At 39.9% G+C, this 27,236-nt stretch overlaps 1 protein-coding gene across 3 annotated transcripts; it reads right to left on the reverse strand.

Annotated features, from left to right (window-relative positions):
• Positions 1-27,236, reverse strand: RNF20 (ring finger protein 20). 3 transcript variants are annotated; one of them, XM_014782036.2, is made up of 20 exons: positions 27,141-27,236; positions 25,940-26,094; positions 20,551-20,718; positions 20,283-20,430; positions 19,946-20,128; positions 16,459-16,577; positions 14,139-14,285; positions 13,861-13,938; positions 13,543-13,662; positions 12,260-12,439; positions 11,161-11,296; positions 10,708-10,829; positions 10,220-10,590; positions 8,932-9,049; positions 8,189-8,338; positions 5,855-6,067; positions 4,871-4,996; positions 4,562-4,702; positions 1,347-1,448; positions 1-1,090 (listed from the first exon to the last, which is right to left on the reverse strand). In XM_014782036.2, exons 2-20 carry the CDS (start codon positions 26,066-26,068, stop codon positions 914-916), a joined length of 2,928 nt encoding a protein of 975 aa, XP_014637522.1. In that variant the 5' UTR covers positions 26,069-26,094; positions 27,141-27,236; the 3' UTR covers positions 1-913. The 3 variants fall into 3 exon arrangements, with proteins under 3 accessions (XP_014637522.1, XP_087275518.1, XP_087275519.1); XM_087419392.1 differs by lacking the exon at positions 27,141-27,236 and adding an exon at positions 26,752-27,100; XM_087419393.1 differs by lacking the exon at positions 27,141-27,236 and adding an exon at positions 23,232-23,306 and having other exon boundaries at positions 25,940-25,995.

Genomic DNA, 27,236 nt, shown 5'->3' on the forward strand with positions numbered 1-27,236 from the left:
CAAACTGAATCCTTCTTTAATTGAAGCTGGTGGAGTATAAAGTCCTACAGAAACATTATAGGGAATCTTCTGGAAAACAGGGATCACAACAACCCCTGTGAAAGGTGGATGACAGTAATTCATAGCTCACCAAGGCCTCCCTGTATTGAGTTCCCAGAAGATCTGTTCACCATGTCAGCCCTGTTCCCCATCCTCTCCAATCTTGATTTCATTATAAGATAAAAGGGGCTATAGTATTTGATATCATTCTGGCCTCAAGAAATGTAAAGACTTTAATGAGTAGAAGACTCAAAAGTTAAATAACTTTAACAAGGAAGCCAGCTGATCTTAACAAGTTACTTTGCTAGTGAATAGGAAATAGATTGAATCATCCTGGACATAATTTCATTAAGGCTTCAAACCATCCAGAAAAAGTAACACAATGACACCATTTTATAATCCAAGTTTACAAAAAGTTTTCTACTCAAATCAAGAAAAGTTTGTGCCCATAGATAGCTTATTTCTAAGAGATCAACCCTTCAAAATAGCCATGTGTCTCCACTCTTCTTTGTTCCCTTCTCCATGTCCAAAATACCAATGTGACTTCTTCAGGAGGAATGGACAATCCAAGATTATACAGTGAATCTGAAGAAGAAAATGTTGAAAAGTCTAAAAGCAGGACATAAACAAAGTTGGTAGGGAAGACAAGAGTTGTTTGTTTCTAATTCATTGTAAAACCCAAGACTTGCATTTACCAGTCCTTTCCCCTGAAGTCATCTAGCTATCAGAGAGAGGAGAACCTGGATAAAGTCTGTGAAGGAAAGACAGTTGACAGACAACTGCCCTGTAGGTGACAGTCAAGGAGAGAAGAGGTAGAGGTTTGGTGGTTAATGAATAAGTGCCTGTCAGCCAGCCCCTCTTCTCTTGACTTGGATCAACCAATATAGATGCGATGGAAATCATTGGCACCAAAAGCAGCATTACACTTGGGACATTTGCGTTGGCGCGTGTCATAGCGCGTCTTCACACACTCAAAGCAGAAAACATGGAAACACTTGGTAAGTACAGCATCCTTTTTACGCATGTTGCAACATGGACAGGTCAGGCGTGCCTAAAAAAGGAAGAAGTCAGAGTCTGAGCAACCAGAAGGGTTTAAGACCCAAATGGCTCTCATATATAAGCAAATAAACAACAAGAAAACCCACTAAGCACTAAGACAAGAGTACCATATTTTCCCCCAAAAAATAAACCAGTCTCTGGTTACCTTCATGTAAGGAAGTTCAAGATTTATTCTCCCAGTCTATTAGTAGGCCATTTCAGGCCTGGACAAAACAACACAAACAGATCACCGAGGCAGGTTTTCTAACCTTGTAATCCTTAATCTCCTCCATCAGAATCTCATCACATTTGGGTACATTGTCTGGTTTCTTTGTGGTCTCCAGCTTCCTTCGAAGTCTAGAGATGTCCTCCTGTGGTGGATAGCATATGAATTAGACACACTCCCCCAAACCTGCCATTTTTGAGAAAAATAATTGCTCCAACTTGAACTTTCTGTTGTGGGAAAAAAGGACTTTCTGTCCTTCATGTCCAATTATCTTTCAGGAATATACAGAGCTGCAAATCACAAGATATTTTCTTCTGTTTCAGAACAGGCAGCCACAATCATATAGTCAAACTTGAGTTACATCTAACTACCGGCACACCTTGGCGATATTGCAGGTTTGGTTCTAGACCACCACAATAAACCTATTTCAATATTGAAATAACGAGAGTCACATGAATTTTTTGGTTTCCCAGTGCATATAAAAGTTACATTTACACTGTATTGTTGTCTATTAAATGTGCAATAGCATTATGTCAAAAAAAACAATGTATATACCTTAACTAAAAAATACTTTATTGCTAAAAAATGCTAACCATCATCTGAGCCTTCAGCGAGTCATAATCTTTTTGCTGGTGGAGGGTCCTGCCTCGATGGTGATGGCTGCTGACTGATCACGGTGGTGGTTGCTGAAGGTTGGGGTGGCTGTGACAATTTCTTAAAATAAGGCAATGATGAAGTTTGCTGCATTATTTGACTCATCCTTTCACAAATGATTTCTCTGTAGCATGTGATGCTGTTTGACAGCATTTTATCCACAGTAGAACTTCTTTCAAAATTGGAGTCAATCCTCTCAAACTCTGTCTCTGCTTTATCAACTAAGTTTATGTAATAGTCTAAATCCTTTGTTGCCATTTCACCAGTCTTCACAGCATCTTCACCAGGAGTAGATCCATCTCAAGAAACCACTTTCTTTGCTCATCCGTAAGAAGCAACTCCTCACCCATTAAAGTTTTACCATGAGATTGCAGCAATTCAGTCACATCTTCAGGCTCCACTTCTAATTCCAGTTCTGCTGCTCTTTCCACCACATCTGCAGTCACTTCCTCCACTGAAGTCTTGAACCCGTCAAAGTCCAGGAGGGTTGGAATCAACTTCTTCCAACTCCTGTTAATGTTGGTATTTTGACCTCTTCCCATGAATCAAAAATGTTCTGAATGGCATCTAGAATGGTGAATCCTTTCCAGAAGGCTTTCAATTTACTTTGCCCATATCCATCAGAGGAATCACTATCTATGGCAGCGATAGCCTTACAAAATGTATTTCTTAAATGATAAGACTTGAAACTTGAAATTACTCCTTGATCCATGGGCCGCAGAATGGATGTTGTGTTAGCAGGCATGAAAACAACATTAATCTCATTGTACATCTCCATCAGAGCTCTTGGGTGACCACGTACATTGTCAATGAGCAGTAATATTTGGAAAGGAATCTTTTTTCTGAGCAGTAGATCTCAACAGTGGGCTTAAAATATTCAGTAAACCATGTTGTAAATAGATGTACTGTCATCCAGGCTTTGTTGTTCCATTTATAGAGCACAGGCAGAGTAGATTTAGCATAATTCTTAAGGGTCCTAGGATTTTCAGAATGTTAAATGAGAACTGGCTTCAACTTAAAGTCACCAGCTGCATTATCCCTAACAAGAAAGTCAGCCTGTTCTTTGAAGCTTTGAAGCCAGGCATTGACTTCTCTCTAGCTATGAAAGTCCTAGATGGCATCTTCTTCCAATACAAGGCTGTTGCATCTACATTGAAAATCTGCCGTTAAGTGTAGCCACCTTCATTAATCATCTTAGCTAGATCTTCTGGATGACTTGCTGCAGCTTCTACATCAGCACTTGCTGCTTCACCTTGCACTCTTATGTTACGGAGACGGCTTCTTTCCTTAAATCTCATAAACCAACCTCTGCTAGCTTCAAACTTTTCTTCTGCAGCTTCCTCACCTCTCTCAGCCTTCACAGAATTGAACAGAGTTAGAGCCTTGCTCTGGATGAGGCTTTGGCTTAGGGAACGTTGTGGCTGGTTTGATCTTCTATCGAGACCACTAAAACTTTCTCCATATCAGCAATAAAATTGTTTCTCTTTTTTATCATTCATGTGTTCACTGGGGTAGCACTTTTAATTTCCTTCAAGAACTTCTCCTTTGCATTCACAACTTGGCTAACTGTTTGATGCAAGAGGCCTAGCTTTTGATCTATGTGGGCTTTTGACACACCTTCCTCATTAACCTTAATCATTTTTAGCTTTTGATTTAAAGTGACAGACATGCAACTCTTCCTTTCACTTGAACACTTGAGGCCATTGTAGGGTTATTAATTGGCCTAATTTCAATATTGGTGTGTCTCAGAGAATAGGGAGGCCCAAGTCAGAGGAATAGCCAGTTGGTGGAGCAGTCAGAACACACACAACATTTATTGACTAAGTTCACCATCTTATATGGTCGCAGTTCGTGGTGCCCCAAAACAATTACAATAGTAACATCAAAGATCACTGATCACAGATCACCATAACAAATATAATAATAATGAAAAACTTGGAAATATTGTGAGAATTAACAAAATGCGACACAGACATGAGGTGAGCAAATGCTGTTGGCAAAATGGCACCAATAGACTTGCTAGACGCAGGGTTGCCACAAACTTTCAATTTGTAAGAAATGCAATATCTGCAAAGTGCAATGAAGAGAAGCGCAATAAAACCAAGTATGCCTGTATTGTCAATTCACTTCTCTGCAAATATGGTCTAAGAGTTTAGAGGGATTGCATTTTTTTAAAAAAAGACGAAAATCTGATAGGTCACTTTATTTTAAGATAGTTAGTTTGAAGCTGAAAGTAGATTTGATTAGAATAATTTTCAGATGTATAGATAAGTACAGAAAGGCATCATGAGAAACAGCTGGTGTGCCAAAAACAGAAAAACTGTAGAGGAACTTTAAAATCCTCTAATGTTGGTGTTGCTACTTGTTTCAAATTCACGAATTCATTCATTTAATAAGTGTTTATATCCTGGCCCACGTGGTGCTGGCACCATGACAGGCTTTGAGGATGTGGCAGTGAAGAAAACAGACTCAGTCTCTTCACTCAAGGAACTTACAGTCAAGTAGGAAATGACACATTGGACCAATGACTTTATCACATGGGTCACTTCAGAGCTCAGAAAACATGCAAAAGCCAAAATGCAAAGAAAAAACAATCGACCTTACCTGCGCTCGTTTGAAATTGAACATGTCCTTTTCTTTGGTGACACTGTTCTCCACAATCTCATCCTGAAAATCATGGAGCTTCTTCTGAGCCAACTCCAGTTGTGCTTTGAGGTCATCTGCAAGCTGGGCTGCCTCCATTGCCTACGAGGGACATAGGAATAACGTTATCTTATCACCCCTTATTTCCAGTGAGGCAAATGTGAACCCAAGGCCAAGGAATAAACTGAACCTACAATTTCATCAGTGTTATACTTATTTGTTCCTATAAAGACTAATCGTTACATTAGATTACAGAGTAATCAATCATACCTTGCGTTTATTCATCTCTAAGGCTTGAGTCCTAAGACCCAGCTCCTTCTCCCCGGTGCCAATGTTGCTTTGTAACAGATGCTCCTTCTCTTCCAGTTTCCTTACTACTTGTAACTGGGCATCAACCTTTGAAAAAGAATATCACACTTTAACACGAACAGGAGGGACAAACACAAAACAAAACTGACTAGGCTCTGTTAATCCACAGGCCCACAAAAGAGAATCTGTTAGAAATCTCAAACTAATACCGATTTTATCCACGAACCCTTCGAAATACATGCAAAACCATAATAATTAAAAGCTTCACTTTTACTATCAAAAATATTGCTGATGATTCCAATAAGAGTCTGGGAACCACTGAAAAGATTCTTCTCCAAATTGCCAAGAATAGAGGAAATTTCACTTACAAATATTTATCTTCTCTGTCCATACTAATCCCCAAAGCCCAGTAATTCAGAACATGTAAATCTTAGCTTAAACAAAAGTTCAAGTGTACCTCTTTCAGAATAACTAGAGGTTCTAAAGTAGTCCTTCTTGAAATTCATGAATAAAGTAGAATCAAACAATATGAAAGGGTAAAAAACAGTCTCACACCCACAAACTCTCATCCCAACATCAAGAAGAGTCAGGTAACCATTCTTATAGTTTTTCATACAGCTTTCCAGAAATTTTTAAAATACACAGCACACAAAGATATACACATTTTTAACGCAAGAAGGACAATAAAACAAATTACTTAATGAAATATTTTAGACACTTGTCCATATTAGCAGATCCATATTTGTCTTAACAGCTACACTGTACTCCTTTGTAGGGGTGTATAAGTTACTTACCCTAATCATGTACTAATCATGTACATTTAGTTTTCAGGGTTTTTTTCCTATTACCAAAAAATGCCACATTAATCATTCTTCTACATGTATCTTCATGTAGAAAACACCCTACTTCAACAGAATTCTGGAAAGCTCTATTCATTCTAATTACCTGAGTCTTCAGAGTCAAAACCTGGTCTGCCAGCTCCTCCTTCTCTTCTTTAAGCAACTTGTGGATCTGATTGGACTTGATACGTTCTGACATGAGCTTGAAATTTGCATCATCCTTCTCCCGCAACTGCTGCATCAAACGGATATTTTGCTCCTGCATGTCTTCAAAGGCCTGGCCTGTGACGTCCATTTCCGAGAGCAGAGCTTCTTCCTCCTAAAATAAGGAAGCAGCAGCTTCCTTTTAATAGAATCTTCTAACTCCAAAGAAATGAGCACAGGAAACTCAACTTTCCCATGGTTCGTTAGAAATAAATTAACCTCGTCACAGAGAGAGACTTAGTTTTAAGAAGCTTAGTTCTGTCACTAGGTTAGCCCTAGGAATACAGACGAAGCCCTATTATCTGAAGCCACTGGCACGGACTGACGCTCACTGGCTGATCTGGACTCGAAGTCAGCTAAAGCAGACAAAATTATACATACTGTAATCCAGTAAACTGATCAAGGAGCAGTTGGTTAAGAGAACTTCTATTATAAAACCTCACATTCTCTCATACTTTACCACAATTATAATACTGAATTTAATCTACAGACTTTCTGACAGTTTTGCAAACATGTCAAGGTTCATAACAATCTGATAGGTGAAGAACAGTATCTAAAAATAGTTTTAACTTACATGTCTTCTTATAAACGAGACTGAGCATCTTTTCTTAGATGGTTTAAGAGCCATTTGTGCTTTCTGTGAACTATTTGTATCTTTTGCCTATTCTTCCATTGGGTTGTTGGGTTTTCTTCCCTATCATTTTTTGGGAGTTCTTTTACAATCACAAAGAAGCCCTTTTGTGATAAGAGTTAGAAATATTTTCTTCCTGTTTGTCATTTGTCTTTTGCCTTTGTTGCTATGTAGAAGTTTTGTGGGATTTTTTTCATAAGTCAAAATTATCAATCTTTTCATTCATGTTTTTTCGACTTTTATTAATAGCTAGAAAGGTCTTCTCTACTCCAAATTTATAAAGGAATTCATCTGTTTTCTTCTGGCTCTTTTATGGATTAATTTCTGTAACATCATATCTATGTTCCATTTGGAAATTACGTTAGTGTAGAGTGTTCAAGTATATATCCAACTTTTTTCCCAATATTATTTTGTTTATTTTTGCCCTACCACATTTAATAGTCTTCCTTTTCCCTGCTGATTTAAAACTATATTTTCAGCACATATTAAATACTCATGGGTACTCGGGTCTATTCTGGATTTTCTATTCAGTCCTAACAGCCTGACTGTCAGTCCCAAGCTATTTTACCTACTGAAACTTTATGTTTTAACACTTGATAGAGAGAGGAACTGCCACCCCTCTACCCCACTGCTCTTCTCTCTCAGTTTTCCTGGCCACTCTTGCTTACTTTTCCATATGTACTTTAAAATCAGTTTGTCTGGTATCAAAATAAACAAAAACAAAACCTAATATTTTTATTGGGATCACATTAAATTTATACATTAACTTAGGGAGAATTAACATTTTTAAGATAGCAGGTCATCCTATATAAGAATACAGTGTGTTTTTCCACTTGTGCTAGAACCTACAGTAGCACAATTTCCTGATAATTATTTAAAAAAAGAGGGAAAAAGAGAGAGAGAGAGAAAAGTGGCAATCAAGGGATTTAAGAAAAGCGAAAACTTCACATTTTACAAAAGGAATGTATATAGGTTCTGATAAAGTTCTTCTTTTCGAGGTATTTAATGATCAAGTCACCATTAAAACTACTTCATTTCACTGTCTTTTGCTATTTCTCAGAAATAGTGAAGGTGTTCCTCACAAAGAACATACATGGTTTTTTCAACCATTTTTGTTATCTTTATTATTGAATGTTAACAAAATTCACTGAGACTTAAAAATAAAGAAATACATGTTCATTATGAGAAAGGAAAAAGTCTCTATAGTTCTATGACCCAGAAATAACCACAGTTAACATATTGGTTATTTATTTATAACCTATTTGGGAAACATGTTTTTGTTTCATATATTTGTAATCCTAATGTTATAAAATTTTATATCTTTTTAAAAATTTTATGTTCATTATATCCCCTGATTCCAGCTCAGCAGAGAAAGGACAGATCCCTCAATAAACAATGTTTAAACTGGCTATTCATTTGAAAATAAATTTCTTGCCTCACAAATACACAAAACAAAGGATGAAAGACTTCAATATAAAAACAAACAAGCAAATATATAAGAGAAAAAAATATTAACAACAAAAAAGATTGGAATGAAAGAGCAAATTTCACTTACTTCTCAATAACCTTTACCTAAAGCCAATTAAGGAAAGCAAGCACGCCCACCTGCTTGGCCATGGCCAGCTTCTTCTGCAGGTATTCTATCTGCTCCTCCACTGCCCGGATCTTCCGCAAGGCGTCCTCATCCGCCATTTTCTTGTTCTCTTTTTTCTCCTTATCCTCTAGATCTTTTAGTCTTTGCCTTAGATCTTCCAACTACAAGAGGAAAGGAATCACACAAAAACAAAGAAAAAACTATAAAACAATTTCAAAAATCAATTAATACTGTGCACAGATGGAGGGCCCATAATACCAAAAGAACCTTTACAGAATTATGAAAAGAGAAGAATGATATACTAGAACACCACATCACAACACCATTTTAACATCACTCCATTTCAACATTACGACCTTCTATAAGCAACATTTTTGAGGAGTACACATGTACCTTTCTTTAGAATAGTACTTCTCACCCTTTTTTTCTAGGCCCCCAAATTTTAAAAGAATAAGACGTTCTTCCGAAAAGTAATCAGAAAAAGAATCACTTTAACAGTAACTTATATGGGGAAAGAGGGAATAAAAATTTGAAAAGGCTCCTCCTATTCCCAGTAATTCTGATATACTTTACCACCTAGTAGAGAATCTGGAAACACCTATTTCAGATGGTCTTTGAAAGGGAAGAAAACGTTGCTGATTTTTAAACGCTAACTTTAAAGATAAAGAAAGAAACAATACCCTTCAGAAGTGTGAAGAAAATCCCACAAATGAAAACTTGAACCAGAATGCCAGGTACTGGCAGACTGCATTACCTCTGCCTTAGACTTCTTCTCAGCGGCCATTAGTTGAACCTTGTCTCTCTGTTCCTTTGGGGCAGAGCGGTACATGTCTAGCAATAGTTTCATCTCCTTTTGGCTCTCCTGTGCCTTCCTATGATGAGGGTGGTAGGGGAAATGGTGTAATGAGAAAACAAAGCGCATCAGAGCAAGGGAATTTTGAACTGAGCAAAATATTTTACAACAGTTCTATTTTACGCTTTATATCACACATCTAAAAGACAACACTTTTGCACAGACTATCAACAGACTTCTGGATATACTCAGAAAGTATACAAAAGCTAAGTTGTATAAAGGAATCATTTCTCCCTTCAGACCAGTACTCTAACAGAAAGTGATAAAATGAACACTCGTGGCACTTATTAAATAGGCAAATTTCTGGGGCCCCACTTAGAAACTGAGATTCAGTAGGTCTGGGATGGGGTCCAGCAATGTATTGTAAACAAGTCACCCAGACAATTCTGATACCATACTTGAAAAAACATTTGCCTTAAAGATTTCAAGAGGAAGGGAGGAAAAAAAGGAGAAAATTGAAAGTCTAAAATATACTGCTAATCCTAGTTTTGATAGTTGAGTGATTAACCATCAGCTGAAGACCAAAATTCATCTCTTGCTAAATTATCAAACCTCTTAACTATATTTTTATATACCAAACAAGTTCAAACGCTTTGAGCACATGGTCCCTCAAATTCAAACATCAATAAAGGCTCAACCATGAACAATGGGGAGCCAGAAGTAACCCGTTCTACCACAGAAGTTATTGGTTATGCAGGAGGATAAGGGGTAATATATGAGGTTATGATGGTGTTTCACTGACTTAAAGGTTTTACTGTTTCAATGCCTGTAGGAGTAAACCTCCTAAGAAATCTTTTAAAATGATCTGATATATACACAAACTAGTTAACTGTCAGGCAAATAGATCAATATTGTTCAAATTACAGTGACACACACGCTACCTACTATAATTTAAATTACAATTAATGCCAGCAATCTGCCCAAACCCAATAAATAGCAGTAGTTAATTTCCAATAATTCTCATGAGTGTTACTTCAATCATGACACCCCTTTCCTTAACCGGGATTCATGAAGAGTAAGGCTACACGACAGGGTTTATTGAGACCTGACCCCTGCTGCAGATGACGCGATAGCCACGCAGGCCATTTTGGCTGTACATCTGACCAAGAAATGAGACCATGTTAATTGTACATTTAGTTATATCCTTAGCTTTTCAGTCAGAAACAGTTACTCTAAACACTGGTCTTACTTGAGCTCAATCTTCAATTGTTTGATAATTTCTGCTTCCTTTTTCCTTCCATCGTCATGTTTCCCTTTCTCTTTATCCTTAGCAGAATCTCTCTCTTTTTCTGACTCTTTCAGTTTCTGCTTCTCTCGTTCTCTCTCCTTCTCCTTCTCCCGCTCTCTTTCTCGCTCCCTCTCTTTCTCCCTCCTTTCTCGTTCTCGCTCTTCCTCATCCCGTTTGGACTTAATTTCGTTGGCTTCCTCCTGGGATGCCTTCGAAGCGGAGGACTGGGTGGATAAGTCCTCAGGATCTTGCTTTAGCTCTGCTGGCTCGTCCTTGGGGTCCTCAGTACTAGACTGAGACTGCAGGAGGGCACTGCCACTGCGCAGACGTGTCTGAGAGGACAAAGAAAGGGAAGATGCACATCACTAATGGCAACCACACTGTTTTCCTCCCTCAAAAACAGCCTTACAAACTTCATAGCAAATACTTATCCTACCCCCCTTGGTTACCTTGTTGAGGTCAGACTGGGCTTCCCTCAACTTCCGCTTGTACCTCAGGACCTCCCCTTTCAGCTGGTGATTGTGATTCTGGAGGCTACTGATGAGGTGGCGCATCTCCCGGTTTATGGGGCCTTAAATACAGCAACAGCAAGGTTATGAAGAACTGTGATGAGGGCAGAGGCACAAGGAGAGAAAGTGCAGAACATATCAGGAACCTCTGAGGAATTGGGAGAATTACTGAAAGAAAGATTCCTTCTGAGCAGATGAAAACAAAAGTGGCCAATTTGAGTTAAAAAACAAATACCCAGGCTGTGAACCAAAATGAATTACAAGATTCGATTTCAGGTTCTTTAGGACTTCTGAGCTCCACTTAGTACTGACAAATCCTGGTGACCAGGATGTGTCTTTCAAGGAAGGCATCTGCAGCAGACAAACAGCAGGGTGGGGCGAGAATCATTATACCTGCTTGTTCATTGGCAGCAAGGGTCTGTTCAAATTCTATTCTCAGCATCTCATACTCCTTGCGGACCTGGGCCAGGGTATCTTCTAGCTGGATCACTTCAGTCCTCAGCTTCTTATGAAGACTAACCTCATCTCGCTACACACAGAAAAAGGAACCAATCAAAAACTCTTATCAAAATGTGGAAATATCATCATATTCTATTATTATGTCTCCTAAATTTGATAAGGATATAAGAAAAAAAAAAAGAAAATGCCAAGAAAAGAGGGATTACTCTGAAAAGTTCCAATTCAATCAATATTTAATGAGCACCAGACAGCTACAAAACACTGATTTGAGAACTGGCAGGAAACTCAAGAAATAAAGGAAATGGCCCCCAACTCTGAGAAGGTTGCAATTTAGTTGAAGAAGAAAACAATAAAACAGTATATAAACATATGTAAAGTAAGATACATGAAATTCAATTCATTTGGCAGACTCATAGTAAAAGACCAACTACTATAAACATTACTTTAAGGACTCTGGAAGATACAGAAGTGAACACAAGAAGAAAAGTTTCTGCTTTTAAGAAAAATTATTTACATATGCCAATATATGCTACAATGGCTTGCGAGCAGCGATTCAGCTTCTACCCACTATTCTCCCACATGCACTTAAGGCTCCAGCCACACTAAACTGTTTTTATATCTGCTCCTCTCACTGCTGGGAATGCCCTTCTATTTTTATCTACCAGTAAACTTGTATTTATCCTTAAAAGTCACACTTCACTTCGGCAAATGGCATCAGGAAGGTTCCACCATCAAATCAGTTGTTATGTCTCCTTTATCACTGTATCTTTTGGATATGCCTCTATTGTAACACCCCGTATTCTAATGGCTACTATTCTCCCCACTAGACTACATGATCCTTGATGGCAGGATGCCCACCATCTAGCAGAGTAAAGACCTACAGCCACTCTATAAATGTTACTCAATGAATGAGATTAATTGCGCATAAATACATAATTTATAACAATAAATTATAATTATACTTAAATTATATACAATTATAAAATTATGATGCAGAAAAGCTTATATACAGAAGATAAAGCTAGGCTATTACCTCAATGAGCTCAACCTGGCGCTGGTGGGTCCCCCTTGTGCCATGAAGCAGAGTCCGAGCCTCATCCAGGTGAGCTTTCAGCTGCAGGCTCTCATTGTACAGGACGGAGAACTGTGACTGCATGCAGCGGTATTCTGGAGTCTCCTTAACCACCTCCTCCACCGCACTCCGCAATTCCACCTTAGGAGGGCCCAAAGAAAAGTCAGAAGTAGAATCTAGCATCTGTGCCCTAGATGCTAGACAGGAAATAAAATCTAAACCCATTAATATCCTGTGCAATTGAGACAAGCTTTCTGAAGATTATGAAGTATATCTACCCATTCCTCTATTACAGAAAATCTACCCCAAATTAAATTAGAGATGGTACCTGCTACCTGTACTCTTCCAACCCAAGAATTATTTTAATTGATACGTGTTTTACGCTACGTGTCAATCTAGATCCCAGGACACTAGAAGGACCCTATGAAATCTGTCAAATCTAGAGACAGAGAAGAACGCTGTGAATTTGTCAGGATGCTTATTTTAAGAACATAGTTGAGGACCCCAGTCACTAACCTGTTCTCTTTATTAACAATCACAGAAAAAAATATTTTTGACATTGTATCAGAAATTCATGTTTCTCCTAAGCAACTGTTTGCTTTAATTATCCCAACACTTTAACTGATTTAACTCAGGTTGTTTTTGTTTTTTCAGTTCAAACATCTTTATTCATATATTTACCTAGAAACAAATCAAACTATAAAAGACAGGTGGCTGTGGGGTGGAAAGACTTTCAGAATCCATTTTCTTCCCCTCAAGAACCTGGGAGAGAAAATTCTAATGGGCAGGTCTGAAAATCAACAGGATCACTGATCATGTTTCTTCCTCTCTTTTGGCAGCTAGAAACTGCAGAACCAAATTCTGTGGCCCACATGCGGCAATTACTGACACGTGAGTGGCCCACCCTCCTACAGCAGGTACACGCTCTTCGCATACATCTTGTACACAAGCCCCAATTTTTAAATCCATTTTGGATCCACACCCTTGTTACCCTACTCATTTTTCTCAAAAATTCCTAAGTTAGAGCACCCTGATTCAGTCTATATAACTTTGTAGGTTACTTTAAATCCTTTTCAGAACAAGGAAGGATACAAATAATAAGCAACCATGTAAGTAGTTAAATAGATATACCAATAAAACTTACATTTTTCTTTTCCCTTATAAATTATGAGAGTTCACAAGCATGTATATGAGCTGATCAGCAATAAGTTTCATTTTACTTCCCCTTAGAAGTGTGTTCCTACCTTCAGCTTTTCATTTTGTGTAGTGACCTCCTCAAAGTCTTGCCGAAGTTTCTCCAGCTCACAGTGACGGTTCTGAGCCAATTCCTTGTTCTCCTCAAGCTCTGCATTCATTTCCTCAAACTCGAGGGAAGCAGGAAAACAGTGAAATGAGAATCAAGAAAAAGAATTTTTAAATCATTCTCTTCCTAAGCTTCCATCTTCCCTGATCCACTTTTCCAGCAAAACCCCACTTTGCCTCTTGTGAACACCCCTAAGTACCTAGCACAGCATCTGACATCAAGTGAAAAAAACGAGTCCTGAGGGAGTCGCTGATTTTACCTTCCGGGCATTGATAGTGATTGTGCCGCCATAGAGACTGCTCCCCGCGCCATATACCTTATAACCTTTCGAATTCACCTGTAGAGAAGACAAAGATTCTTTAGGGAGAGACCCAAGATTTTAGTCTGATAAATCTGATAAATAAAGAGACCCAAGATTTTAGTCTGACTTTCAAAGAGTCCGTTTTGTGCCCCAGTACTACTACCCAAGTCCATCCTTTCAGAGTAGACTCCTTGAAATGATGCTAGTCTCCAAAATATGAATAAAAAAGCACTTGCCCGTTCCAGGACTTCTGCTAAGTGTCGGTTGAGTCGCTGTTCCCTCTTTCGAATTTTGTCAATATCCCACTGCAGGTCATCAATCATGGACTCGAGGACAGACACTCGTGACTCAGCTGTCTCCACTTTACTCTGCAACTTGGAGAACTATATCCCAAAGACAGGCATTTATAAAAATATAGCAAAAAAAACACCAAGTTAGAAAAGGAATGCCTTACATCACTACTTTACAACCCAAATCTCACAAAATTAACCCTTGCTTAAGTATCATTATAGAAAAGATTTAAATAGAAGATTTAAATAGAATAGAAGAAGATGCTTCATCCTCTTCCCAATGCATGAGTACAAAAATGACATCACAGGTTTTTTTAAATGCTTCTGGGTCAGTTACAATCCTGAGAACTGCAGAAGTCTATAAGAACTCTCACACAAGGAAAAGACCACTTAAGATTCAATAATTTTTCTACCTCTGAGTAGCACCATTTCCCTAGATAGAACACAAACCCATCAGAAACTGTGTATTTTTCAAAAGACAAATGATAACATAACATCCTTGATTTTATCAGACAAATATTTTAGGAGATCAAAATTCAAATATATATATTCAGAAAAGACAGCTATCTCTACCCCCAACTTTCCCTTCCCACATTCCCACAAATGACAATCCATAGAGTATGAAAGGAAAACTTCCATTCTCTTTTTTAAAGTGACCCCAAGGCAATCTAGAATCAGATACTATAAAAATATAAAAATCTTTGCTGTTTTGTTTATTTAGGAGCTGTACACCAGCTAATGCTACGTAATACTTTAATCACAAATCTGTTACATGTTCACATTAATCTATACGTATCCTTTGTGGTGGTTTTACAATATGGCCCCAAAATTCTTTGACAGTCTTCTCCTCAAGAGACGGGGTCACTGTCCCCTCCTCTTGAATCTGGGTCAACGTTAGTGATCAGTGGAAATGATGCTACACAACTTCAAAGCTATGTCTCCAAGGCCATGCAGGTTCTGCCTGATGTTCTTGGGACACCTATGCTCTGGAGGAAGCCAGCTGCCATGAAGGACGTCCAACTACCCCGAAACTGCCATGCTAGCGAGGCAACGTGCCAGCGTTCCAAAGGACACTAAGGTGAGCTCCCAGCTGACGGGTACTGTCAACAGCCACGAGAGTCATCCTGGACATTAGCCCAGCTGAGCAAAGCAATATGTCACTCCACCTTAGTAACACTAAGTGAGATTTGGGAAACGGCTGGAAGAGGAAGACCTGTTCATCTTGGCAGCACTTAGTGTATGTCTTACAACATCCTATTTTTTTTAGTACACCCCAACTGATTTATAGGCATCACTGTACTCTAACCCTTCTGAAGATCGATGAGAATCCACATATCTTAATAAACTCCCCAGATGATGCTCAAGCCACCAGCCCAGCACAGACCTTGGCACTGGAATTCAGGAAACAGGGCATAATGAAGGACACAGGCTTTGAAGTTAAACACACCTACATCCGAATCACAGTTCAATCACTTTCTAGCTGTGTGCCCTCAAACCAGTCATCAACCTCTCTGAATTTGTTTCCTCAGCAGTAAGATGGGAGTTATTTGACCAGTAGAGACAATATTCATAAAGTGCCTAAGTGCTAGGCACTAAGTAAATGGCAACTATTAACTTACTAATAAGCACAATAGTGGGTGGCCAAACTAAGGTAGGTCAAATCTCAGCAGAACATCCTTTGAACTAAACCAAAATGATAATCACAGTGTCAGAAGAGTCTTATAAGGCCATCATCACTTTATCACAATCATTTTATACAAATAAATAAAACAAATACCCATATCTTGACATGGTTTGGTCATGGCACTATTTGTGTCCAAGTTTGGACTGAAAACCCACATTCCTCAAGTTTCTAGGCCATCATCAATGCAGTAGTTCCTACTGCCCCATTCTCAGAAGAATTTCTACCAACCTATATGTAAATAACATTGTACATATCTTTTATATTTGGGGTAATTCATTATTTGAGGGTTTGGTGTGTTGTTTTGCAAAACTCCATATGATGGTATTTCTTCTTAAAGACTAAGATTCTAAAATGTCTGTTTAAACAGAGGTATAGTCAAGGACAAATAGTCACTCATTTTCTTCCCTTAACCTTTCTTCAGATTTTGATTTCTCAGAGTTGGTTGCTTTAGCCTGCCCTGCATGCTCTTCAATATACAAACAGGCTTTCTAGAGTAAGATGACCTTTGAAGCACTCAGAACTCTGAGTCAATGTCTGCCACAGGCCACTGGAAACTATCCTCCCTCCTTTCTGATCAAGTACCTCCTGAGACATGGTGCGATGCTTCTCCTGCAGGAGGTCTGTCAATTCCTGCAGCCTCATATTCTCTTGTGCGAGGAAGGAATTCAGCTCCTGCACAGCTTCCTCCACTATCAGATTATCTGAGGGAGAAGAACTGTACTTTAGTTTAGCATCTATAGCGTCAAATTTTAAAACTGTGCATCCTCCCAAAGCATTAACATGCTCTCTCACTTTATTTTCCTGAAAACTTCAAGGAGTAGGCTGGTTTTCATTATCTTCACATGACAGATTAAGTACCCAGAGGTTAGATGACTCGCTTAAGGAAATAAGCCCCCCTGTGCTTCTGTAAACATAGACAAAGGGCCAAGGTCACGTAACTCCAATCTCTTTCTATAAAGTCAAAATGCCTTGAGGAAAGAAATGGGTAGGTTCTATAACTTTATTCAGATAAGGCACAATCACTCAAAAAACTGCATTGTAGAATTGTAGACAAGACAGAGGTATCTCTAATCAGTGTCAGACAATAGCAAAAAAATTCTATTTTATAAGGCTATCACAAATTCCTATTATTCACTAAAACCAACATGAAGCATCTCTCTATTGGGAGAGAGAAGGGGAGCAGGGAGCAGAAATTTCCTGGTTCAAATGAGCACCTATAAAATCATGAGGAATAAAGAGCATAGAATTTCTTATCGTATTCTAGAATACTATGCTAGAGGCACTCCTGATGCTCAAAATCCAGAAGTACATTACTATTTACAAAGAAGGTAGGTAAATCTACAGAACTTATTACACCAAGCTACTATGTTTAAAATTAGAGTCAGAAATACTATAGCTCAAATCCAAATGCTAATAAATGAAACTAGATACTCTCAGGACATATACTGCCCTTTCGAGACACTTATCAGGAAGAAAAACTGTGCTCTCATACCACCACCCCTTGGCATACTCTTGGAAACAGAATACAGAACAGGTTGGCCATGCGACGCTTTTCTTGGTTTTCAACCATGACTGCCCATCAGAATCACTTGCAGCATTTTTAAAATTAGACACTTACCTAGGACCCATTCCACACCTACTAAATAAGAATCCCCATGGGCAGAGCCAAAAAAAGAGTATACTCCAAAAACTCCCAAAGTGATTCTGATTCATACCCAAGTTAAGAACTAGGGACTGAATTTTTGTCCTCTTAATACCCTAAGCACTGAGAATAGCGCTTATAAAAAAAGCTCTATAAATATTTAGTGAATTAATCAACAAGCTGATAAATGCCAATTCTTTTGAATCAAGGATCAAATAAACACGGAGAAAAAAATGAATTGCAAAAAAGCTTATAGCTGATGCTACAATTCATATTTTAAATATCTTTATCTCTTATAAAATTCACTTTCAATGGCAATTGCCTTTTGTGATGTAAATAAAAGCATAGCTATTTGTAATCCGTAATAAATGTTTTCATTTTTTAACTTAAACCCTACTTTACAATGTATGCCATCGAAAAGAATAATTTTAAAGTACTGTACAATATACTACTCATTTTAGTTCCTTTTTAAATATAGCAATTCTTTATTCTTTTATTTGATGTTCATTTATAAAATCAAGCTTAACATTGACATAGCCTCTGCACATGGCATATTATCCACATATAATATGCATACGGTATTTACCATAATGCATATGGTATATCTGTGTGGCATACTACTAAGATTTAACAATACCATCTAACTGTTCACGTAGAGCCGAGGGAGAAAGAAGTGACACACAGCTCGGTTTACATTAGGTGATAGAGAGGATTTAGAGCCATTCATTCACCATTAACTAGGCACCCACTAGATACAGATACAGTGCTCGACACGGGAGAAACAGAGAGAGAGCCAAGGCACTGCACCAAGAGACAGAACTTAGCGGGGAACACACAGGTAGATACAATACATGAAGACAAAGTCTGGGAGGACCCCAACCACACTGTTTACAATGGTTATCTTCCGGAAGTGAGATGTGAGAACTTTTATAATCTACTTTTATGTATTTCTGATTTATATATTTCAAAACAAGTATCTATTATTCAAATAATAAAATACAGAAATACACAAACACACTAACGGAAAAGCAAAAGAAACCATTGCCCACCAAATTTTCACAAGTCTTTTACATGCCTCTTCTTTTAATCCTGTTGATAATTTAGCCCAAGTATCCTTAAAAACAAAATTCTTCTTTGCCTACCCAATGGTTCAACGTCCATTACATTCAACTTATTTCTTTCAGAAATGAAAAGTTAAACATCTTAATGATAATCAGGCAAATTACGATATTACTAGACCACAATTATTATTGAAAACATGAAATCAAGACATTTAAGAAGATGCAACCTAGCTACACAAATACTTTACTGTACTGTACAAATATAATTTCTGCATTAACACTGAATAGTAACATAATTATTTCAAATAATTCTCTTATTTCAAATACTTTCCATCCATATATTTTTTTTTTTTGAGGAAGACTGGCCCTGAGCTAACATTTGTTGCCAATCTTCCTCTTATTCTTTTTTATCTCCCCAAAGCCCCAGTACATAGTTGTATATCATAGCTGTAACAGTTGTAGCTCTTCTATGTGGGACACCGCCTCAGCATGGCTTGAGGAGCAGTAAGTAGGTCTACGCCCAGGATCTGAACCTGCAAACCCCAGGCAGCCAAAGCAGAATGCGCAAACTTAACCACTACGCCACCAGGCTGGCCCCTTCCACGTATTTTCTATTTTACCTTTTTAAACACAGAGATCATCTAACAACTCTAAAACTTGAGCCAACTCTTTTTGAAAATATTAGAGATAACAGAAAAAACAAAAACATATTAAAACCACTCTTGGGGGCCGACCCCAGGTCCTAGTGGTTAAGTTTGGCACATTCTGCTTTGGTGGCCTGGGTTTGGTTCCCAGGCGTGGACCTACACTACTTGTCGGCAGCCATGCTGTGGCCGCAAGCCACATACAAAATAGAAGAAGAGTGGCACAGATGTTAGCTCAGGGCGAATCTTCCTCAGAAAAAAACAAACAAACAAAAAAACTGACCCTTTGAAGTCAAAATTCAATATCTAATAAACAAAGTAAATTTTTTTAAAGATATAATTACCAATATTTAAAATGAAGCATTTATTGTCAGTAATAAATCAATGGCCAAAACCCAGAAACACAAATATCCAGAAACAGAGCTATTTCTTAAATAATATAATTAATTCTGCTACTCATAAAAGCGTCTAGTTAACAGAGAACCAGAATGGGGCTGATAAAATCTTTCCCCAGCTTCTTAAAGTATTGTCATGTGGCTCAAAATGTGAAGCATTCATAAATACTAACATGCCACAGTAATGACATCACTGTAATACTGGACATTAGATTTCAAGGAATTTAATTAAAAACAAAGATGTAAGTTTGCAAACTACAAATCAGCATGCAGAGGTGAGTTCTTACTACTCCCCCTCTGCTCCCCGTCCCCTGGTTCTTGCCTCACCTCCACTGTTGAGCTTCCGGGACAAGAGCTCCACTTTTTCTTGCAGTTTATCATAGACGGTCACAATCTGGGACACAGCTCGGCGGGAGGACTCCACACGCTCCTGCAGCTGGGATTCCATCTCTTCACTAGAACTGCTGGCCAAAGTAGCAAGGAAAGAGAAAGCTGGCTCCTGCCCTTCCCCTGAGGACACAGGGGGGAAAAAAAGAAGCCCCCAACATTATAAAACTGGAAATATCAAAATCTACTTTTTTCCCTCAAATGGAGAGCCTCAAAGCAAAGCTCCACTTGAAAAACCCAGATAGCAGCAGTGGTAGAATCCACAACAAACACTCGCCTCTCTCTCGGTCATCTTTCCGTTCCTGGTTGCTGTCCGAGTCTGGTTCTGGTTCAGGCACAACAAGGGCCTTTCTTTCGGTGAGGAGATCTCCCAAACCCTGCTCCAGATCGTAACGTTTAAGGATGATACGGATGTTTTCATCAAACTGGAGAAGGGTAGGTACAATTATGAAAAAACAAAATACACAACTTGGGAAATGAAGACAGTGCTAAGGAGAACTATATTGCTCAAAAAAAAAACCCGAGCAGATAAACAAGCCAGCTACCTGACTCCAGTACCGGTTGACAATCAACAGTGAGGCATCGTCAGTGGCCTGTCTTCGCTCCAGTTTTTCAATGTGCTCACGGAGTTCATCTTCAATGGCCTGCCGTTGATCCAGCATTTCTGCCAGCTTGCGATTTTTGGTTTGCAGTGTTCGAATGTCTAACTCCTCCTGCCTCAGGAAACCAATCTTATTAGTCTCCACAAATAAATTAAACAGATCAGCTGCTAAACTCAACAAGGTCATATTAGTTAGTTAATTCCCATGAATAAAGCTATTCATTACAAAAAAATCTTACAACAAATAGGTAAGAAGTAGGAGCAGAAGAAATAAAGGAAAGGGTCTATGATGATAGAAGGAAAGAATGACACATACAAATATACTAGAACTCTCTCACCCATCTTACAGTTCCAATCACAGGTACATCCACAAAAGTACCACACCATGAGGCTCCACCATCCAGCTAGATCACCCTCTACACTGATCCACACTGTCACCTATCTCCTGAGCACTGCCCTTCATTTATTCAAGTCTTTGACACCTGGGTCCTTCTCTATCCCAGTGCTTGTCAGTGACCTCAGTATACACGTGGACATCCTCTGGCATGTAGGCTGTGTTTTGAACTCCTTAACTCCAATGATTAGATAATCATCATTAGATAATCATTAGATAATCATCACTCCACTGGGCTTCAGCCATGCATTTCAAAAGCCACATCTTGGATTTTTCTCATTATCTGAAACTGTGCCACATCTGAAATCTTAAATTCCAACTTCCCCTTCCCTGAATAAAACCATATCTTTCTAGGTAACTCATGCCCTTATTCCAAAATACCAGTCCTCATCTAGATCTCCAAAATTTTGAATTCTCTCCTTTCTCTCTATCAGTCCCCTCTGTCTCCATTATCTTCTATATCTTGACTATACCTATAGTACATTCCTTCAAACACTCGCCTATCAGGCTCTTCAATTCTCTGCCCTTAATCCTTTTATTCCACCTCTGCAAACAAACCCCAGTCTGAGTTAATCCACATATCTGACTATTCCATTCCTATACCCAGTATGCTGAGACCTCTAGATATGATCAGTCAGGGAGACTGGTGCCTTTATAAAATGAACTCCTAACCTGAACAGATCTTATAAGTTGTCCAGAAATGTTTCTTTCTTTAACAAGTGAGCTATCTCCTACTCTCCATCGAGGCAATATCAAACTCTACCAAGCCCTGCCTCCTCTCACATCACACTAAGCAGATGACTTTGCTTCCTATTTTAACAAGAAAACAGAAGCCATCAGATGGAAAGCTCCTCAACTCCCCATCTCCTTGACCCCTTCACACCACTTACCAACCTATGCCCACATTCTTAAAACCTCAACTTGTGCTCAGGACCTCGTTCTCTTCTGTTTCTGCAAAATCATCACTCCACTAGGAATTCTGCACCCCTCTCAGTATTTTTCACCTCTCTCTCTCTAGCTCCTTCCCTAGGACAAGCTGGGGTGCCGGAGTGGGGTAGGCAGTATCTCGGTAAAAGAACAGCACGTGGAACGGATTACATTTTTACTTTGCCTAGGAATTAATGAATACTTTAAAATAAGAACTACTTATTAGAACACCAATTTCTTGTTTCACTTTTATTTTCTCCCATTTTGGTTAAAACATTCTTGATACACCAAAATAGTCAATAGTTTCCCAACTGTACCAGTTTATTAATACTATTACTGAACTACATCCTCAACCTGTTCTCTGAACACTGCCTTCACCTTCTTGCTCTAACTAAAACCTGGAAGAGCATACTGCTTCCCTGCAGGCTTCTCCAGTGGTGGTGGTTTCTCTCTCACACCCCTTAAAGCCCTGGGCCTGGAGGCAGGGGTGTCCTCCTTGTTCTTCATTGCCACTTCTAGGCCGTTCTCCCTCCCTCCTCCCTAAAGCCTCCTAGCTTTGCAGCTCATGCCATTGGTCTATGCCACCTGGCACTCTGCCTTGCTGCACTCATCTATAAATGGCCAGGTCACTTTCCCACATTTCCTGAAGATTTAGCACCTCACTTATTATCACTCTCTCCAATTCTACCCCTGTCATAGTTCTTACTGATTTCAATTTCCACATAGATGATCGTTCCTATATCTTGGCTCATCAAGTCATTGACCTCCTTTCCTCCAATGACCTCATCCTCTACCTCCCTGAGTCACCAAACTCCCACAGGTATTCGTAGTCTTAGCCCTGGCTGTACCTGTATGCTCTCCATAAGCTCAGTTTCAAACACTCCATTCTCCACAATTACCACCTGTTTTTCCAGCTCACTCTCTCTAGTTTTCTGACTCCAACAATTCTTCAACTCCTCCACAATCTACATTCCAACATTCCTACACCTTTCCCTGTCCTTCACTCCTCTCTTCCTTCTTTATCAAAATTAAATTCCATGATCAGTCATTAAAATCGAGTCCCTTTATAACCTTCTCCTTCCTCATACTAGCCTGGTAAAACCCCAATCCTGGTAACATCCAACTCCCCACCTACTCCAGGCCTACATACACACAGCTGAACACGACTAGAAAACAATCAAGCACCATGCTGACTGGGCTCACTTTAAACTCGTGACCACAAATTCAAGGAGGTCCTCAGCGCTGCCCAGCAAGCCTACTCCATCTCTCTAGTCCATTCTCTCTTCAAGATGACTACTTCATACCTTCTCCTGTCTCTTCAAACCTCCAAAACTTCCTCCCCCATCCTCACTCTCAGATGAGTCTTGCTTCTGATTTCACTGAAAAAAAAAACAGACGCAATCAGAAGAGGATGCCCACATCTGTCTCCCACAACCACAACTACATCTGAACCCATATCCCCTGCCCTCCTGCTGGATGCTGTGGATAAACTGTCCCTGCTCCTAGTTAAGGCCAATCCCCCCGCTTGCGCATTATATTACATTCTCTCGCCTATTCAAGGACATCACACCAGTAACTGTCTCCTCTTTCTGCTACATCATCAAGTTTGTCCTCGCTACCAAATCATTTCAACCAATAAACGTGCTATAATATCTCCTGCCTCAAAAAACAACAACAAAACCTTCCCTCGACCCCTCGTTTCCCTCTGGCTACTGCCCCATTTTCTTTGTTCTGCTTTACATCAGTACTCCTCCAAAGCACTGTCTCGACCCTCTTTTCCTCAGTTCCTCTCCTCTCATATTCTCTTAAGCTCACTGCAATCAGGCTTCCATCGCCACCACTCTACCAACACAGTTCTGGTCAAGTCTCCAGCAAACTTTCCATGCTGACTCGAACATCTCAGTTCTCCCCTTACTCAACCCATCAGCAGCACCTGATCAACTCCTTCTGGAAACACTTTCTTCATTTGGCTTCTGGGACCCCACTGTCTCTTGTTCTCCTCCTACCACACCAGCGCTTCTTTTTCCATCTCTTTAGTTAGTCTCTTCTCATCTCCTTGACATGAAAATGCTGTAGTGCTCCAGTGCTCTGTTCTCAGATCTCATCTTTATCTACGCTTACTTCTTAGGGGAGAGCCTCCAGTCTCATGGATTTAAAAATCATCTACAAAATGATGACTCCCAAAAGTACAGCTGTAGCCCAGACCTCTCACCAGACTGGAGATTACAAGATCCAACTACCCATCCACACAGAGGTCTAACAAATATCTCCAACGTACATGTCTAAAAGCAAACTCATGATTCATTCTCCACAGCTCCCAAAACTCTGCTCCTCTCTTACTCCTCCCCAGCTCAGTAAGTGGAAACCCCATACTTCCAAAATCCTGGGGTCATCTAGCCTCCTTTTTCTCATATACTTCATCCAGTCCATCAGCAAATCTTGTCAATGCTACCTCCACAGTGGTCCAAACCACTACGATCCTCATCAAGATTACTGCAAAAGCCTCCTGTAGCCAACATTTGTGCCCCATGCCATGTCCTGTCAGCCTGCCAGATTTCAGCACAGCTGTGGTGGACAGCTCCATTCACAATGCCAGTGTTCCCACTTAAGCACACTTTGGAGTCTCTCAGTTTTTGGTTCCAGTCTCAGCTGGCTCACTACAGCAACCTCGAAGTGCAGAGGAAAAGTTATTGCCTTCAACCAATTGGGGCAGGAATCAGTGGATATATGCCTCAGCTCCCCACCCTTAGAGAGGTGGAGTGGGAGGGGGAAGGGAGAGAAGGAACAAGGGAACAATTTTGCCAACTCAACTCTGGCTTATAACCCTTGCTCCTCTAAGTCTTTTCTCCAAACATACATCAGAGCATGTTACTCCCCTGCTTAAGACCTTCCAATGGCTCCTCACTGCCTTCTGGATTACATCAATACTGGGACGTGTGCTCCGCGCTTCCCTTAGAGCACGTGGTTATCCCTATGAAGAGCACATATCCCACTCTATCATAACAGTCAGCTCCCTTGTCAGTGACACCCTACAAACTGGAGTCCAGGGGCTCAGTGTAAAGCACAGCATCCAGCAAATGACAGATACTCAACAAATGTTTATATTTACTGAATGAATAAATGTCCTTGGGATGCATAATGAGACAGTGCTGAGAAAAAAATCACCTCCTGGCAGCAGTATGGAGTAGCTGAACCCCAGATGGTCTCAGAAATGACACTTCATCAATAGTTTACTCTGAATGTTCCTATTACTCTTTCTAATCCTCAGCCTCAAAACAAATAAGTAACAGATATGGTTTTGTAAGCTATACAGATGTAAAGCATTTTAACACCATATTCCCACAGCTGAGTTTTAAAATACGGAATCCTGATCTAGATCAAAACCCATTATAGTGAGCTGCTGACGTCTAATCAACATATAACATCACTATGAGCTTTTGGTGTATAACAGTCTAAGGAAACTGTTAGAAGAGCAAGGATAGTATCTGTTTTATTCACCATTATATCCATATCATCTAGTCCAATAATAATTATGAATAGCTCACATATATTGAATACTTACCATGTTAGAGATAATGTTTTAACTCTGAACATGGACTCTTTCGTTTTATCCTCTCAACAACCCAATGAGGAAGGTACTATAATTATATCTTACAGTCAAGGAAACAAGAGGCACAGGCAGGATACCACAAGGCCAGGCAGCTAGGAAGCGGTGGAGTGGAGAGTCAACTCCAGGCAGTCTGGCCTCAGACTCTCCCTCGCCATCACTCTCTCAATGATTCTGCTACACTGCCTCTTAGTATCTGGCACCTAATTTTTCAGTGAATGAAAAATGAATGTATACCTTCCCACTGCTAAATACCTATAATCAACGCTATCTCAGGCACCAGACTCTCCAAAAAATATAAGCACACTTTTGAAAATAAAGATCAAGAAGGCTTCCATAAACTCTTACTTTCAGGTTGCAACTGACAGAAGAAAAGCACCCTCTAATAGCACTGTTGCCACATACCGTTGAAGAGACGCCCCCGAGCTTAATTGTTTCCACCGTGGTCCCTGAATCTTCAACAGCTGTCTTCTTCTCCGGAGGCACGGATGTGCCAGGCTCTCCGGCCGCTCTTTTATTTCCAATTCCTGACATCTTGGCACAAGACAATAGCTGCTTTCCTAGAGGGAAAAAGGGCAGAAACTGGGGTAAGATATGCAATGAGAGCAACAATAAAAAGAGACCACCTATGATGTAAAAAATAACAATTTTTCCAGCCAACCCTTTAACCTGGATCCATTAATTCCACACCATGCAACCCAAATGCCTCTTAGAAAGAAAAAAGTAAATTGTGGAGTAAGAGTCAGGGCTGAATTTACATGACTACAAATTTCTAAATGGAATACTGATAAGAAAGAAAGCAACGGGCAAAGGATGAAAAGATCGAGAAAAATTTCAGAAATCTCACTTCCTGAAATGCCAAAATCTGAAAAGTACAGTTTGATTAGGATGAAAGTTAATTCCGTAGGGTTGGGAGAATCACAGAGCTGAAAGAGAGCTGGGAGATGTCTACCAAGTCATCAATATTGGACAAGTCACTTATCATCTGAGCCTCAAGTTCCTAAACCAGAAATAACAACAGTATGTACTTCCTATGCCCCTTATAAGGAATGAATAAGTACAGAAAGAACTTAGCACAATGCCTGAGATGAAGTATGCGCTCAGAAATGCCAGCTCTCCTTTTTATATTTCCAGTTTCTTCCCTATTTCCAAACGCTCTCCCCATGATTTTGTGCAAGCCTACGGAAGCTAGGCTTGGGGGTGAATCCCAGTGCTACCTCTTAGGAAGCTGAGTTGCCTTGAAAGACTTCGTTCTCCAAAAGCTTCAGTTTCCTCAGACGTACAATGGAAGCGAACAAATACCGTGTCTGCCCTACCAGCCTCCCAGGGTTTCGGAGCTCAAATGAGGCGGAATGAATGCCAAGGCACCTGGCTACTTTAGGAAGCAGCCCTGCCGTCACAGTACTCTGCTTCCAATTCAAGCTCCCGGAGCGGGGTATTGGGGGCGGCAGCCTGAGCGGGACCTCGCCTGAGGACAGGGGAGACAGAGGAGCAGGACAAGGGCCTCAACCCGACTCGCGAGGGGCCAAGGACCCCAGCCTCCGGCGCGGCCACCTGCAGGCCCGGGAGCCGGAGAGGGTGGCGATTCCCGAGGGCCCGCCCTTACCCGTCGCGCCCTGGGCCGAGACCTAACCCGGGTTCTTCCAGCTCGCGCCGCCCGGGAGCAGAACTCGGGCAGGTTGTTCCCCAGCGTCTGCAGAGC

Source organism: Ceratotherium simum, chromosome 29 (assembly GCF_057802395.1).
Source record: "Ceratotherium simum simum isolate JZ-2026a chromosome 29, ASM5780239v1, whole genome shotgun sequence".
Classification (NCBI taxonomy): domain Eukaryota; kingdom Metazoa; phylum Chordata; class Mammalia; order Perissodactyla; family Rhinocerotidae; genus Ceratotherium; species Ceratotherium simum.